This window comes from Mustelus asterias, chromosome 13 (genome assembly GCF_964213995.1).
Source record: "Mustelus asterias chromosome 13, sMusAst1.hap1.1, whole genome shotgun sequence".
NCBI classification, from domain to species: Eukaryota; Metazoa; Chordata; class Chondrichthyes; order Carcharhiniformes; family Triakidae; genus Mustelus; species Mustelus asterias.
In genome coordinates this window covers 47,279,324-47,293,352 of record NC_135813.1, presented here as the reverse complement: position 1 = coordinate 47,293,352, position 14,029 = coordinate 47,279,324, and the positions used below count along the sequence as shown (strand labels likewise).

General features: G+C 45.4%; 1 protein-coding gene across 3 annotated transcripts in view; it reads right to left on the bottom strand.

The window, feature by feature from the left end:
* Positions 1 to 6,873: 6,873 nt before the first annotated feature.
* ndor1 (NADPH dependent diflavin oxidoreductase 1) overlaps positions 6,874 to 14,029 on the bottom strand; it is a 40,764-nt gene continuing 33,608 nt past the window's right edge. For all 3 annotated transcript variants that reach the window (XM_078226704.1, XM_078226703.1, XM_078226705.1), the window contains 4 exons: positions 12,680 to 12,826; positions 11,220 to 11,338; positions 9,317 to 9,411; positions 6,874 to 7,321 (listed from right to left, as the gene is read on the bottom strand). In XM_078226704.1, coding sequence (XP_078082830.1) covers positions 7,177 to 7,321; positions 9,317 to 9,411; positions 11,220 to 11,338; positions 12,680 to 12,826 — 506 coding nt within the window. In that variant the 3' untranslated portion in view covers positions 6,874 to 7,176. The remainder of the gene's footprint in view (positions 7,322 to 9,316; positions 9,412 to 11,219; positions 11,339 to 12,679; positions 12,827 to 14,029) is intronic.

Genomic DNA, 14,029 nt, shown 5'->3' with positions numbered 1-14,029 from the left:
GCATCCTATCTATGTCCCTCTGTAACTTCTGACATCCCTCCAGACTATCCACAACCCCACCAACCTTTGTGTCGTCGGCAAACTTACCAACCCATCCCTCCGCTTCCTCATCCAGGTCATTTATGAAAATGACAAACAACAAGGGTCCCAGAACAGATCCCTGGGGCACACCACTGGTGACCGACCTCCATTTAGAAAAAGACCCATCTATACCCACTCTCTGCCTCCTTTGGGCAAGCCAGTTCTGGATCCACCGGACAGCAGCCCCTTGGATCCCTTGCCCTCTCACTTTTTCGAGAAGCCTTGCATGGAGGACCTTATCGAACGCCTTGCTAAAATCCATATAAACCACATCTACCGCCTTCCCTTCGTCAATGTGTTAAGTCACATTTTCGAAGAACTCCACCAGGCTCGTAAGGCACGATATGCCCTTGACAAAGCCATGCTGAGTATTCTTGAGCAGACTAAACCTCTCTAAATGCTCATCAATCTTGTCCCTCAGGATCTTCTCCATCAGCTTACCAACCACTGAGGTTAGACTCACCGGTCGGTAATTACCTGGGCTATCCCTATTCCCCTTCTTGAAAATAGGAACCACATCTGCAATCCTCCGGCACCTCTCCCGTCTCCATCGACGATGCAAAGATCATCGCCAGAGGCTCTGCAATCTCTTCCCTCGCCTCCCACAGTAACCTGGGGACATCCCATCCGGACCCGGCGACTTATCTATCTTGATGCCATTCAAAGATTCCAGCACAACCTCTTTCTTAAAATCCACATACTCAATCCTTTCAGTCCACCGCACGCCCGCAGAACATCCACCCAGGTCCTTCTCCTCTGTGAAAACCGAGGCAAAATACTCATTGAGCACCTCTGCCATTTCTACTGGTTCTGTACAGACTTTCCCGCCTTCACCTTTTATAGGCCCTATTCCTTCACGTCTCATCCTTTTACTCTTCACATATTTATAGAACGCCTTAGGGTTCCCCTTAATCCTATCTGCCAGGGCCTTCTCGTGACCCCTTCTGGCTCTCCTAATTTCCTTCTTTCATCCCTTCCTACAAGCCATATACTCTTCTAAATCCCTATCTTTGCCAAGCTCTCCGAGCCTTTTGTACGCTTTCCTTTTCTTCTCGACTAGGTCCCCCAGATTCCCATTGATTTCAGTTTTGCCAGGGCTCCTTGATGCCACACTCAGTTGAATGAGGCCTTGATGTCAAGGGCGGTCAATCACCTCACCTCTGGAATTCAGCTCTTGTGTCCGTGTTTGAACTGAGGCTATAATGAGGTCAGGAGCTGAGTGACCCTGGCTAAACCCAAACTGGGCATCACTGAGCAGGTTATTGCTGAGCAGGTGCTGCTCGATAGCACTGTTGATAACCCCTTCCATCACTTTCCTGATGATCGAGAGTAGACAGAGGGGGTGATAATTGGCCAGGTTGGATTTATCCTGCTTTTTATGCAAAGAACACACCCAGCAATGTGGAAAATTGCGCAGATAAACGTCAGTGTTATCGTTGTACTGGGATAGGTTCACTAGGGGTGTGGCAAGTTCTAGAGCACAATATTGCTGGAATACTGTCAGGGCGGCATGGTAGCACAGTGGTTAGCACTGCTACTTCACAGCGCCAGGGACCTGGATTCGATTCCTGGCTTGGGTCACTGTCTGTGGGGAGTTTGGACGTTGTCCCTCGTGTCTGCGTGGATTTCCTCCGGGTGCTCTGGTTTCCTCCCACATTCTGAAAGATGTGCTGGTTAGGTGCATTGGCTCGAAAAGGCGCCGGACTGTGGCGATTAGGGGAATTTTACAGTAACTTCATTGCAGTGTTAACGTAAGCCTTACTTGTGACTAATAAATAAACTTGTTACTTTTTAAGGGCTAATAGCCTTTACAGTATCCAGCGTCTTCAGCACTTTCTTGATATCACATGCAGTGAATTGAATTGACTGAAGACTGGTATCTTTAATGCCGGGACCTCTGGGTGAGGCTAGATTGATCATCCACTCAGCACTTCTGGAAGAAATTGCTGTAAATGTTTCAGCCAGATGTTTTGCACTGATGTGCTCGACTCCCCCATCAGTGAGGATGGGGATATTTGTGGAGCCGCCACCTCCACTGAGTTGTTTAATTGTCCACCACCATTCTTCACTGGATGTGGCAGGACTGCAGAGCTTAGATCTAAGTAAGTAATAAGTTTATTTATTAGTCACAAGTAAGCTTACATTAACACTGCAATGAAGTTACTGTGAAAATCTCCTCATTGCCATACTCTGACGCCTGTTCGGGTACACTGAGGGAGTATTTTGCATGGCCAATGCACCCAACCAGCACGTCTTTCAGGCTGTGGGAGGAAACTGGAGCACTCAGAGAAAACCCACACAGACACAGGGAGAACGTGCAGACTTCACACAGACAGTGACCCAAGCCGGGAATCGAACCCGGGTCCCTGGTTCTGTGAGGCTGCAGTGCTAACCACTGCACCGTAACAACAGCGTGATCCGTTGGTTGTGGAATCACTTAGCTTTATTACTTGCTGCTTTTGCTGTTTGGCTGGCAAGTAGTTCTGTGTTGTTGCTTCACCAGGTTGACACCTCATTTTCAGGTATGCTTGATGCTGCTCCTGGCATCTTGTCCTGCACACTTCACTGAATCTTTGTTGATTCCCTGGCTTAGTGGTAATGGTAGGGTGGGAGATATACCAGGCTGAGGTTACAGATTGTGAGTACAGTTCTGCTGCTGCTGATGATCCACAGCACCTATGGTCGTCCAGTTTTGAGTTGCTGGATCTGTTTGAAGTCTATTCCATTTGGCACTGTGGTAGTGCCACCAACATGATACAGGATGTGAAGATTGGACTTTGTCTCCACAAGGACTGTGCAATGGTCACTCCTAGTGATGTCATGGACAGATGCATCTGCAGCTGGTGAGGGTGAGGTCAATTATGTTTTTCCCTCTTGTTTCCCTCTCCACCTGTCCCAGTCTAGCAGCTATGTCTTTTATTACTCAGCCAGCTTGGTCTATGGTGGTACTACACGAGTCACTCTTGGTGGTAGACATTGAAGTCCCCCATCCAGAATACATTCTGCACCCTTGCCACCGTCAGTGTTCCCTTGAAGTGGTGTTTAACATGGAGGAGTACTGATTCATCAGCTACGGGGGAGGTGGTACATGGTAACCAGCAGGAAGCTTCCTTGCCCATATTTGACCCGATGCCATGAAACATTATGGTGTCCAGAATCGATGTTGAGGACTCTCAGGGAAATTCCTTCCTGACTGTAGACCACTGAAATCACCTCTGCTGGTCTGTCCTGAAGTTTTCCATCTTGTATTCATCAGGTCAAACACAAGAATTCCAAATTTCAAACAATCAACAATTGGATTGAATCAATCAACACAGGATAAAGGTTGCTGATTGGTTGGCAATTTGACTCTGATATTACTCTTCCTACCAATGATGTTAAAGTAATTGAGTTGGAATTTCTTCAGCATTTCTATCTCCCTGCTGAAATACAGGAAACACGTTCGCTGCCAGTCTTCTGGCACTATTTCCATTTTTAATAAATTATCAAAGGATTACCAAAGTGAACCCATTTGGTCTGTTAGGTCTATGTCAGGTCTCAGAGAGAGCAACAGAACCACCCCCACTTCCCTACCGTTCCCCCCCGCCCCCAAATCACAGCAAATCCCCTCTCTTCAAATAATTATCCCATTCCATAGAATCCCTACAGTGCAGGAAGAGGCCACTCAGCCCATTGAGTCTGCACTGACTTTCTGAAAGAGCATCGCACACAGACTCTCCCTATCCCCATATCTTGCACAATGACCATGGCCAGTCCCTCTAACCCGCACGTCTTTCAGACTGTGGTAGGAAACCGGAGCACCCGGAGGAAACCCACGCAGACACGGGGGCAACATGTAAACTCCACACAGTGACCCAAGCCGGGAATTGAACCCAGGTCCCTGGCACTGAGAGGCAGCAGTGCTAACCACTTTGGAAAGCCATGATTGAATGTGTCTTCACCACACTCTCAGACAGCATATTCCAGATTCTCAGCACATGCTGCGTGAAAAAGATTTTCCTCAAGACGCTTTTGCTACTCATCTTCAATCAGTGTCCTCTGGTTCTCAATGCTTCCAAGATGACAGTTTTTTATTATAAATGTAATAATGCCTCTGCTATCGCTTCCCTAACTTTTAGTATGTGTGGATGTATCTATCCAGACCCAGGGTTTTAACAGTTTGATTTGTGTACCAATTATCTCTCCCCTTTCTAATCTCTTATTCTGATGTCATGCCCACCAAGTCAGTTTCTCTTGTAAATACTAACGCAAAGTAATTATTCAAAGTTCCTGCCATTTTGTTCCCATTATTTGAGAGTTTATTGTGTGTGTCCCTCACAAAAGATATCCTCTAATAAGAACACAAAAGATATCCCTTATCGCCTCTATCCTCATCTTGACTTTTCACCTGTTATTCAGGTGTTTTTGGAATACCTGAATTTTCTTTTTATCTTCCTCAATATTTTAATTTTCCAGATTTTTTTGTTTCCTAACTTTTTTTTAACCTATTCCCTAATCTTTCTGTATTCACTTTTGTCATCCAGTCCTTTGGTGCCTTTGTATTTGATTAATTATCTTTCTTTACATTCAATTATATCCTTATCTTTTTATTCATCTATGGTGCATCATTACTAGATTATTCCTGTTTTTCATTGCAATATATACCTCTAGGAGTAGATTATCATGCCCCTCGGATGCCCCACCAGCAATTGTTAACTCACACGCAGTAGCTCACTGTCCAGGCTACCTGGTAAGAAGTCTCACAACACCAGGTTAAAGTCCAACAGGTTTATTTGGTAGCAAAAGCCACTAGCTTTCGGAGCGCTGCCCCTTCGTCAGGGGAGTGGGAGATCTGTTCACAAACAGGGCATATAAAGACACAAACTCAATTTACAGAATAATGATTGGAATGCGAGTCTTTACAGCTAATCAAGTCTTAAAGGTACAGACAATGTGAGTGGAGAAAGCATTAAGCACAGGTTAAAGAGATGTGTATTGTCTCCAGACAGGACAGTTAGTGAGATTTTGCAAGTCCAGGCAAGTCGAGGGGTCAACCGGGATCTTGGGTTCATGTCACACTATCTGTAACCCCCACGACTTGCCTGGACTTGCAAAATCTCACTAACTGTCCTGTCTGGAGACAATACACATCTCTTTAACCTGTGCTTAATGCTCTCTCCACTCACATTGTCTGTACCTTTAAGACTTGATTAGCTGTAAAGACTCGCATTCCAATCATCAGGTCTTGCACTTTGGAAAAAAGAATAGAGGCATGGACTATTTTCTAAACGGTGACAAAATTCATAATGCTAAAGTGCAAAGGGACTTGGGAGTCCTAGTCCAGGATTCTCTAAAGGTAAACTTGCAGGTTGAGTCCGTAATTAAGAAAGCAAATGTAATGTTGTCATTTATCTCAAGAGGCTTGGAATACAAAAGCAGGGATGTACTTCTGAGGCTTTATAAAGCACTGGTTAGGCCCCATTTGGAGTACTGTGAGCAATTTTGGGCCCCACACCTCAGGAAGGACATACTGGCACTGGAGCGGGTCCAGCGGAGATTCACACGGATGATCCCAGGAATGGTAGGCCTGACATACGATGAACGTCTGAGGATCGTGGGATTATATTCATTGGAGTTTAGGAGGTTGAGGGGAGATCTAATAGAAACTTACAAGATAATGAACGGCTTAGATAGGATGGACGTAGGGAAGTTGTTTCCATTAGCAGGGGAGACTAGGACGCGGGGGCACAGCCTTAGAATAAAAGGGAGTCACTTTAGAACAGAGATGAGGAGAAATTTCTTCAGCCAGAGAGTGGTAGGTCTGTGGAATTCATTGCCACAGAGGGCTGTGGAGGCCGAGACGTTGAGCGTCTTCAAGACAAAAATTGATAAATTCTTGATTTCTCGAGGAATTAAGGGCTATGGGGAGAGAGCGGGTAAATGGAGTTGAAATCAACCATGATTGAATGGTGGAGTGGACTCGATGGGCCGAATGGCCTTACTTCCGCTCCTATGTCTTATGGTCTTATTATTCTGTAAATTGAGTTTGTGTCTTTATATGCCCTGTTTGTGAACAGAACTCCCACTCCTGAAGGAGCAGCGCTCCGAAAGCTAGTGGCGTTTGCTACCAAATAAATCTGTTGGACTTTAACCTGGTGTTGTGAGACTTCTTATTGTGTTTACCCCAGTCCAACGCCGGCATCTCCACATCAAGGCTACCTGGAGCAGTGACATCCTCCGCAAGCTCAGTCTTCCCCCTTCTCCGCTAATGGAAAGCTCACCGAGTATTAAGAAGCTGGCTGGTTGGAGGAGTGTGTTCAGAATGGTTGAGGAGAGCCAGGTGACCGGGAAGTGCGGGGGGGGGAGATCAATAACCAGGGGGTATAGATTTAAGGTGAGGAGCAGGAGATTTAGAGCAGATTTGAGGAAAAACTTTTTCACCCAGAGGGTAGTGGGAATCTGGAACTCACTGTCTGAAAGGGTGATAGAGGCAGGAACCCTCACAGCATTTAAGAAGCATTTAGATGAACACTTGAAATGGCATAGCGTACAAGGCTACGGACCAAGTGCTGGAAAATGGGATTAGGATAGATAGGTTTTCAATGGCCAAAATAGACACAATGGGCTGAAGGGCCTCTTTCTGTGCTATGAAACTCTGTGACTCTATGAGTCCGTGTTCTGTAGCTCCTCTGGAAGCATCCTTCACTTCTCACCATCCTCCGAGGAGTCTGAGCTCCACCATGACATGGAGCTTGTTGTAGCTGTGGCATGTTCAGCACCAACATCGCACACAAGGGAAATAGAACTCAATTTCTGGCCCAGAGCTATTTTTCTCCATTTTATTTAATTAAATTGTAACCTTCAGTGTCCTCACAATTGATTCTGAGTAATCAGTGATCCTCTGGGACAATTTTGTGAATGATAAATTACAATACAACATTCAAACACATTCCTTTCCGCTCCTCAGTGGCAGAATGATCAGTCAGATAAGCTAACCCAGGGTTGAGTGTTGTGTAACCGGACTGCACTCACTGTCGCCTCATTCCAGGACAGGCAGAACGTGCTGCCTGGGCTCCGGGCCCCATGTAACTGACGCGCTGCTACATCCCGGGACACTCAGGACCAGGTCTCTGTCTGGAATCGACCACATCGCTCCAGGTCTACAAGAAGGTTCTCGGACTCAGCTTCAGAGAGACCACCCTCTGACTGGAAAATAGATTTCAGGGAATCTGTGACCTGCGCTGGCATCATCTTAGCATTGCTGTGGGAGAGAAAAAACAGAACAACTCAGACTCGGCAAATGGTCAGAGAAAAGCAAGATCATCAAACCAACAAGCCACCAATAAATCCAACAGAAAATTCAAGAGAAACATCTTTCCCAGGGAGAAGCTAGAATGTGGAATTCATCACCACAGGAAGTAGTCGAGGTGAGTAGCAAATGGATTTAAAGGGAAGTCCAAAAAACACAATAGGGAGATGAGGGAGAAAGGAAGAGGGGTATAGGGACAGGGGGACTCCTCAGATACTGAAGCTGTCTGTGCCAAATGCAGCAAGACCTGGACAATATCCAGGCTTGGGCTGATAAGTGACATTCACGCCACACAAATGCCAGGCAATGACCATTTCCAATAAGAGAGAAGCTAACCATTGTTCCTTGACATTCGAAGGCATTACCATCACTGAACCCCAACTCCTCACCATCAATACCCTGGGGGTCACCATTGACCAGGAACTGAATGGACCAGCCATATAAATCCTGTGGCTACAAGAGCAGCTCAAAAATCAGAAAGCTTGCGGTGAGTAACACACCTCCTGACTCCCTAAAGCCTGCCCACCATCTACAAGGCACAAGTCAGGAGTGTGATGGAATAATCTCCATTTGCGTGGATGGGTGCAACTCCAACAACACTCAAGACACTCAACACCATCCAGGACAAAGCAGCCGCTTAGGCATACTGCACAGTAGCAGCCGAGTGTACCATCTACAAGATGCATTGCAGCAACTGCCAAGGTTCCTTTGACAGCACCATCCAAACCCATGACCATTACTGTCTGGAAGGACAAAGTGAGCAGATACCTGAAAGGCAATAAATTCTGGTCTAGCCAACGATGCTCACGCCCGTGAAAAATAGATGAAGTACAGTGGGAGGATGGTCATGTGGAGCATCAAGCCCAGCATGGAGTTATTGGGCAGAATGGCCTGGTTATGGTGTAAATACTTTGTATTCTATAAGATAGTGAAATAGATTCACTCCAACACTAACATCTCCTCAAAGACTACAGGGGTCATAAACTGCTCTGTGACTGATATTTTTGACAGTGTTACGAGTGAAGTTTTCCATTTGGTCCATTACAAGCACCTGACCATCAACTCCCGGGAGACCCAGACTGCTATCTGCCTATGGCTGCCCGGGAAGATGTATCAGAAAGGGCAAAGGTCAGTGATAGAGTACAATCCACAGTAAAACCCCACAACAGACTGAAATATTGCGCAGAATCTGGGCTGAGACATGCCAATGCTGGGGATTTGAACTGAGGGAGAAGTGTTGGAACACAGCTCTAACTAGGACATAGTGAGGACTCTATGAACCTGGATTCATGGCATATCTCCCAATCCTATGGATAAAACATAATGGCATCAACAATACATCGACAATTTCAGCATCTGTTGTCCCAAGTCTTTGGGTTCCTCTGTAATATAATGCTTAATTAAGTTAACTGAAATATCATAATGTAATATCACTATCGATTGTTAGCATTTAGCCTTTATTAGATAACAAAGTGTGTTGAATCTTAATTTAGCTGCAAGATTCTACAATGGTAATTCTGCCCATGTGAACCGAGATCAGTCCGTGCAGCATCAGCAGGTTCCAATGCAAAGTAACCATCTGCTTTATGAGAGACGTTAACAGGAGCTCAGGAAGAAAAGTCTCTCTCTGCCAAAGCACAAAAAACAGCGTGACTACTGTCCCACTGGAAACCAGTGCAAAGGCCCCAGCTAATGGACACACAGAAGCTGTGTGAAGACACTTAGACCCATCTTGAACATTGTAACAGGAATCTGTAGCTGCCGGGAACTATGCAGAACGTGGGTGTATAAAATTCATCTTGTACAGCAGCACAGAATCACCAGCAGCAAATCAACAGCACGTTTCACACACGGTCCATTTATCATTTCCGTTCACAAATTACTGTCACTGGCCCTCCTCACAATGGGACAGTCCATCGCTAATATCACCACCACTGCCACACTCACCCTGCTATGTAGAAATACGCCTGTTCCTTCTGAATTAGGTTCCAGATGAGGGGTCCTTGTTCCTTTATCCGATGTTGGACATAGATTTTATCCTCCTACATTAAAACCACACAGAGGGCGGCTCTTATTTAAAATGAAAAATGGAAGCACATCAGGAGCCCAGTCCATCATGGAAACCAGCCTCCCACCCACTGACTCTGTCCACACTTCCCGCTGCCTCGGAAAAGCAGCAGCATAATTAAGGCTCCCACGCATCCCGGACATTCTCTCTTCCACTTTCTTCCATCGGGAAAAAGATACAAAAGTCTGAGGTCACGTACCAACCGACTCAAGAATAGCTTCTTCCCTGCTGCTGTCAGACTTTTGAATGGACTTACCTCGCACTAAGTTAATCTTGCTCTATACCCTAGTTATGACTGTAACACTACATTCTGCACTCTCTCGTTTCCTTCTCTATGAACGGTATGTTTTGGCTGTACAGTGCGCAAGAAATAATACTTTTCACTGTATGTTAATACATGTGACAATAATAAATCAAATCAATAAAAGATTGCAACATGAGACAGGGACGATCCTGCACAATTTGTCCCAGAGCCTGGAGTTCTCATTGTTGATTTGATTTGTTTCTTTGGCTCTTTCTCACTCAGCTGTGCTCAATGAGTCAGATGATTAAATGTTACTCGCACTCTCGTCCAGTACTGAAGGGATAATGCACTGTCAGAAGGGCTGTTTTTTTAGATGAAGCACCGTCTGCCCTTACACAGAAGTAAAAAATCCCGGGGTCACTATTTCGAATAAGAGCAGGGGCGCACCCTGGAATCCTAATCTCTAAACCAGCATCATTAAAACAATTTATCTGGTCATTTATCTTATTGCTGGCTGTGGAACTGGCTGTGTTTCCTACATTACCTCTTCTCAAATGAAGCCTTCACAAGGCCTCAATGAGACTCATTCCAGGTCTCAGCCTGTGCGGGTTCAGTTAAGGCTTGCCAAGGCTGTGATGGGTGAAATTTCACAGGGAAATCATAGAAACCCTACAGTGCAGAAGGAGGCCATTCGGCCCATCGAGTCTGCACCGACCACAATCCCACCCAGGCCCTACCCCCACATATTTTACCCGCTAATCCCTCTAACCTACACATCCCAGGACTCTAAGGGGCAATCTTTTAACCTGGCCAATCAACCTAACTCGCACATCTTTGGACTGTGGGAGGAAACCGGAGCACCCGGAGGAAACCCACGCAGACACGAGGAGAATGTGCAAACTCCACACAGACAGTGACCCGAGCCGGGAATCGAACCCGGGACCCTGGAGCTGTGAAGCAGCAGTGCTAACCACTGTGCTACCGTGCCGCCCCACGGGGCTGATGCCACCTCTCACCCTATCAACATCTAGATCTTGACAGAGGGTGGAAGCAGCTCCCTACAAAACAAAACTCAAAACTTCAGCCCACATTCTGGAATGGCACCCAGCCTCAGAAATTTTAGGGCCTTGTCATCATGGATCAACCAGTTTTCAACTAACTCCGCTACTTCCCGAAAGAATTCCAGTAGACTTGACAATCTGCAAATCCACATCTCTTCATCACTCCATCTTTCCTGAAGCTTCTCTTGTTCAAGATCCTTTCTGTTCCTTTACTTTTAAATCTCTTTTTATGAGCTACCTGGGTTTTGCACAGCAGATCTGGCAGTAGACTAGATTTATTAACAGAAGTTTGTTCGCAAGTACAGAAATGACTCTCAAAATAAGCAGTAACATTAATGAAGGATCAGACAGAGAGTTTCTTTAACAAAGATACAGGTGGAGTTTAAAAGGTGGCGATTTTTCACCACTTCCCCACCTGTCACAAAACAGCAAGCCCAGTCTCAGTTCTCTCTCCCGATCCCACTGCACAGCCCTTACCTGGTCCCGGGAAAAAGCTGTGAATAGGGTCAGGACACCCTTCTGATTCAGCTCCTCCCACTCTGTTTGGCAAAAGAAATCCTTTGACTTCCCACGGCAGCCAAAAAAGAGGTAGTTGCCTAATAGAGGAAAGAGAATGTCACAACGTGAGATTCGGTGACCATTCCTAGAGTTCCGAAAATCATTTACCAATGATTTAAATGTGTGTCTGGGGGCCTCTTTTCCCCAAGCAGCCCTCAATGCTGAACATTAGACTCGAAACGTTAACTCTGTCTCTCTCCCTCTCTCCACAGATGCTGCCAGATCTGCTGAGTTTTCCAGCATCTTTGTTTGTATTTCTGTCACCACGCTGGGTTTGAGCAGGCACAGGCAGGCGAGGGGTGGTTTAAATATTGGACGTGCAGTTATTTTGGGCGGACATCATTCATTAATAAAGCCTCAACATTCAGAAGACAACAAACACTCGACTGTTGCCTAATTTCTTTAATCTTTGCAAATCTTCGAGGTATTGCCTTTAAGAATCAACACAGACATCCCACATGGGTCAATAACTAGGTTGCGAGCATTGAGAGGGAGACACTGTCATTAGGTTAAGGATGTACTGGAGTGAGGGAAAGTGTTTATTTGTGTTGTGGTATGTGAGCACTTGTTGAACTGATTGATTCTGATGAATGTAACAGGCTTGTGATTGGGGAATAAAACAACTTATTAACTCCATCAAATTTCCTATTTTCTACGTTTCTATGTTGTGTTTCAAACAACACTGCTTTTAATATTTGCTTGGTGATTTGAGAAACTGAAGGAGCACTCACGCTCCGGACACAGCGACCATCCCAGAGCAGGGGAGAGCTTCCTTGTTACCCTGCCAGCTCAGGCTATCTTACCAGCAAAGAAAGGGGCATTGGTTAGCATGTTGTGTCAGAAGGTTGTGGGTTCCAGTCCCACTCCACAGATTGGAATACAATATTTAGGCTGACACTCAGGTGCAGTACTAAGGGAGCACTGCACTGATGGAGTGACTGCCTTTAGTTGAAATGTTTAAACCTAGATCTGCTTTGTTCTCTCACAGACATAAATGATTCCATGGCAGCAATTGGAGGAGAACAGGGGAGTTTTCCTGGGTGTCTCAGTCAATATTCATCCCTCAACCAACATACATCACAAAAAAAACCAATTATCTGGTCATTTCTCTTTGTGGGATCTTGCCGTGCACAAACTGGCTGCTGCATTTCCTACATTACAACAGTGGCTACACTTCAGAGGTAATTGATTGCCTGTAAAGTACTTTGGGACATCCTGAAGTTGAGGAAGGTGCTGTATACATGAAAGTTCTTTTCTTTTCCTGTGAAGAGGCAGATAACCAGACATTTAGGATATTGCAGACCATAACTGATAACGAAGTTATTACAGACAGCGGCCACTTAACCAGCAAGATGTGCTTTGAGACAATAACCTCTGACCTTTCTTTCCCTCCGCAATACGTTCCTGTATCGCTGCTCGGAATGGCGCCACCCCCGTGCCGGGGCCAACCATTATAACGGGGATTTTGGTGTCTGCGGGAAATTGCAACATCCCTTTCTTCACCCACAATGGCACATATACAGAACCTGCAGGCGGAATTGAAGGAAAGTGAGGCACAACAATGAGTCTTTCCAAAGGAAATCAGGGAAAGAGGGAGGGGATTTCAGATCTCATCAGGGAACACCAACAAACACAGTCCCCCAGAGCCAAAGGGATAAAGCACAGTAAATAGGTCAGGAATGTTAGAGTGAGAAAGCAGTGCAAACTTCTGCATGCAGTCTTTCTAAAGCTCCTAAACTCAGGATAAAACATCCTGAGCAAACCACACAGGAAGCACAAGTTTAACATTTGAAATAGTTTTCTCTGCGAGCTATGAAGGTATTTTGGCACCACATGTGCATTGAAGGTGTTTGACCATTCCAGAAAGCCAGTTGGTGAAGGATAGAACTGGAGCCAATCTTCCTACACTATATTTCCATAGTTCCTCCAAATCCAACAACCAGGGTTTTAGCTTGTATCTGTTTATACTTCTTCTGTAAACCTATTACAAATTAACTGCCCACATTTGAAAGGGTATCAAAACAAACAAATCAACAAATTGAAACTTTGAGGGAAACAGCTTAATAATTTAAACTGGGAATGTCATTCCCAGGATTAATAATGCACAGGCACACAAGTGAACTCCAGTGAATGCCCACTACCTGCATAATGTAAACACAATTCATAACCATTAACATATCACTGCCTAAATAGTAATTTTAGACAATGCACCAAGATATTGATAAAGATAAGGTCTCTTTTGCTATGCGTGTTTAGCAATCTGTTTGATGAACTTATGGTTATAAGATGCCCAATAAGTTCAACTCAACGATATAAGGGTCACAAGCTAAAACTCGATGATTTATGTGAACTGTGAAGGTTATAACTGTGGCAGTAAATCGATGACGAAATGACCATAAAGAGCAAACCATGGTGGCACAGTGGTTAGCACTGCTTCCTCACAGCGCCAGGGACCCGGGTTCAATTCCGGGAGTCTGCATGGATTTCTCCAGATACTCTGGTTTCCTCCACACACCAAGATGTGCGGGTTAGATCGACTGGTCATGCTAAATTGCCCCTTAGTGTCAGGGAAATTAGCAGGGTAAATCCGTGGAGTTACAGGAAGAGGGTGGGTGGGATTCTTGTTGGTGCAGGCTCAATGGGCTGAATGGCCTCCTTCAGCACTGCAGTGATTTTATGATTCTGGTACTTCAAGATGACAGGTACAGAATCTGAACCCAGCTGAGTGT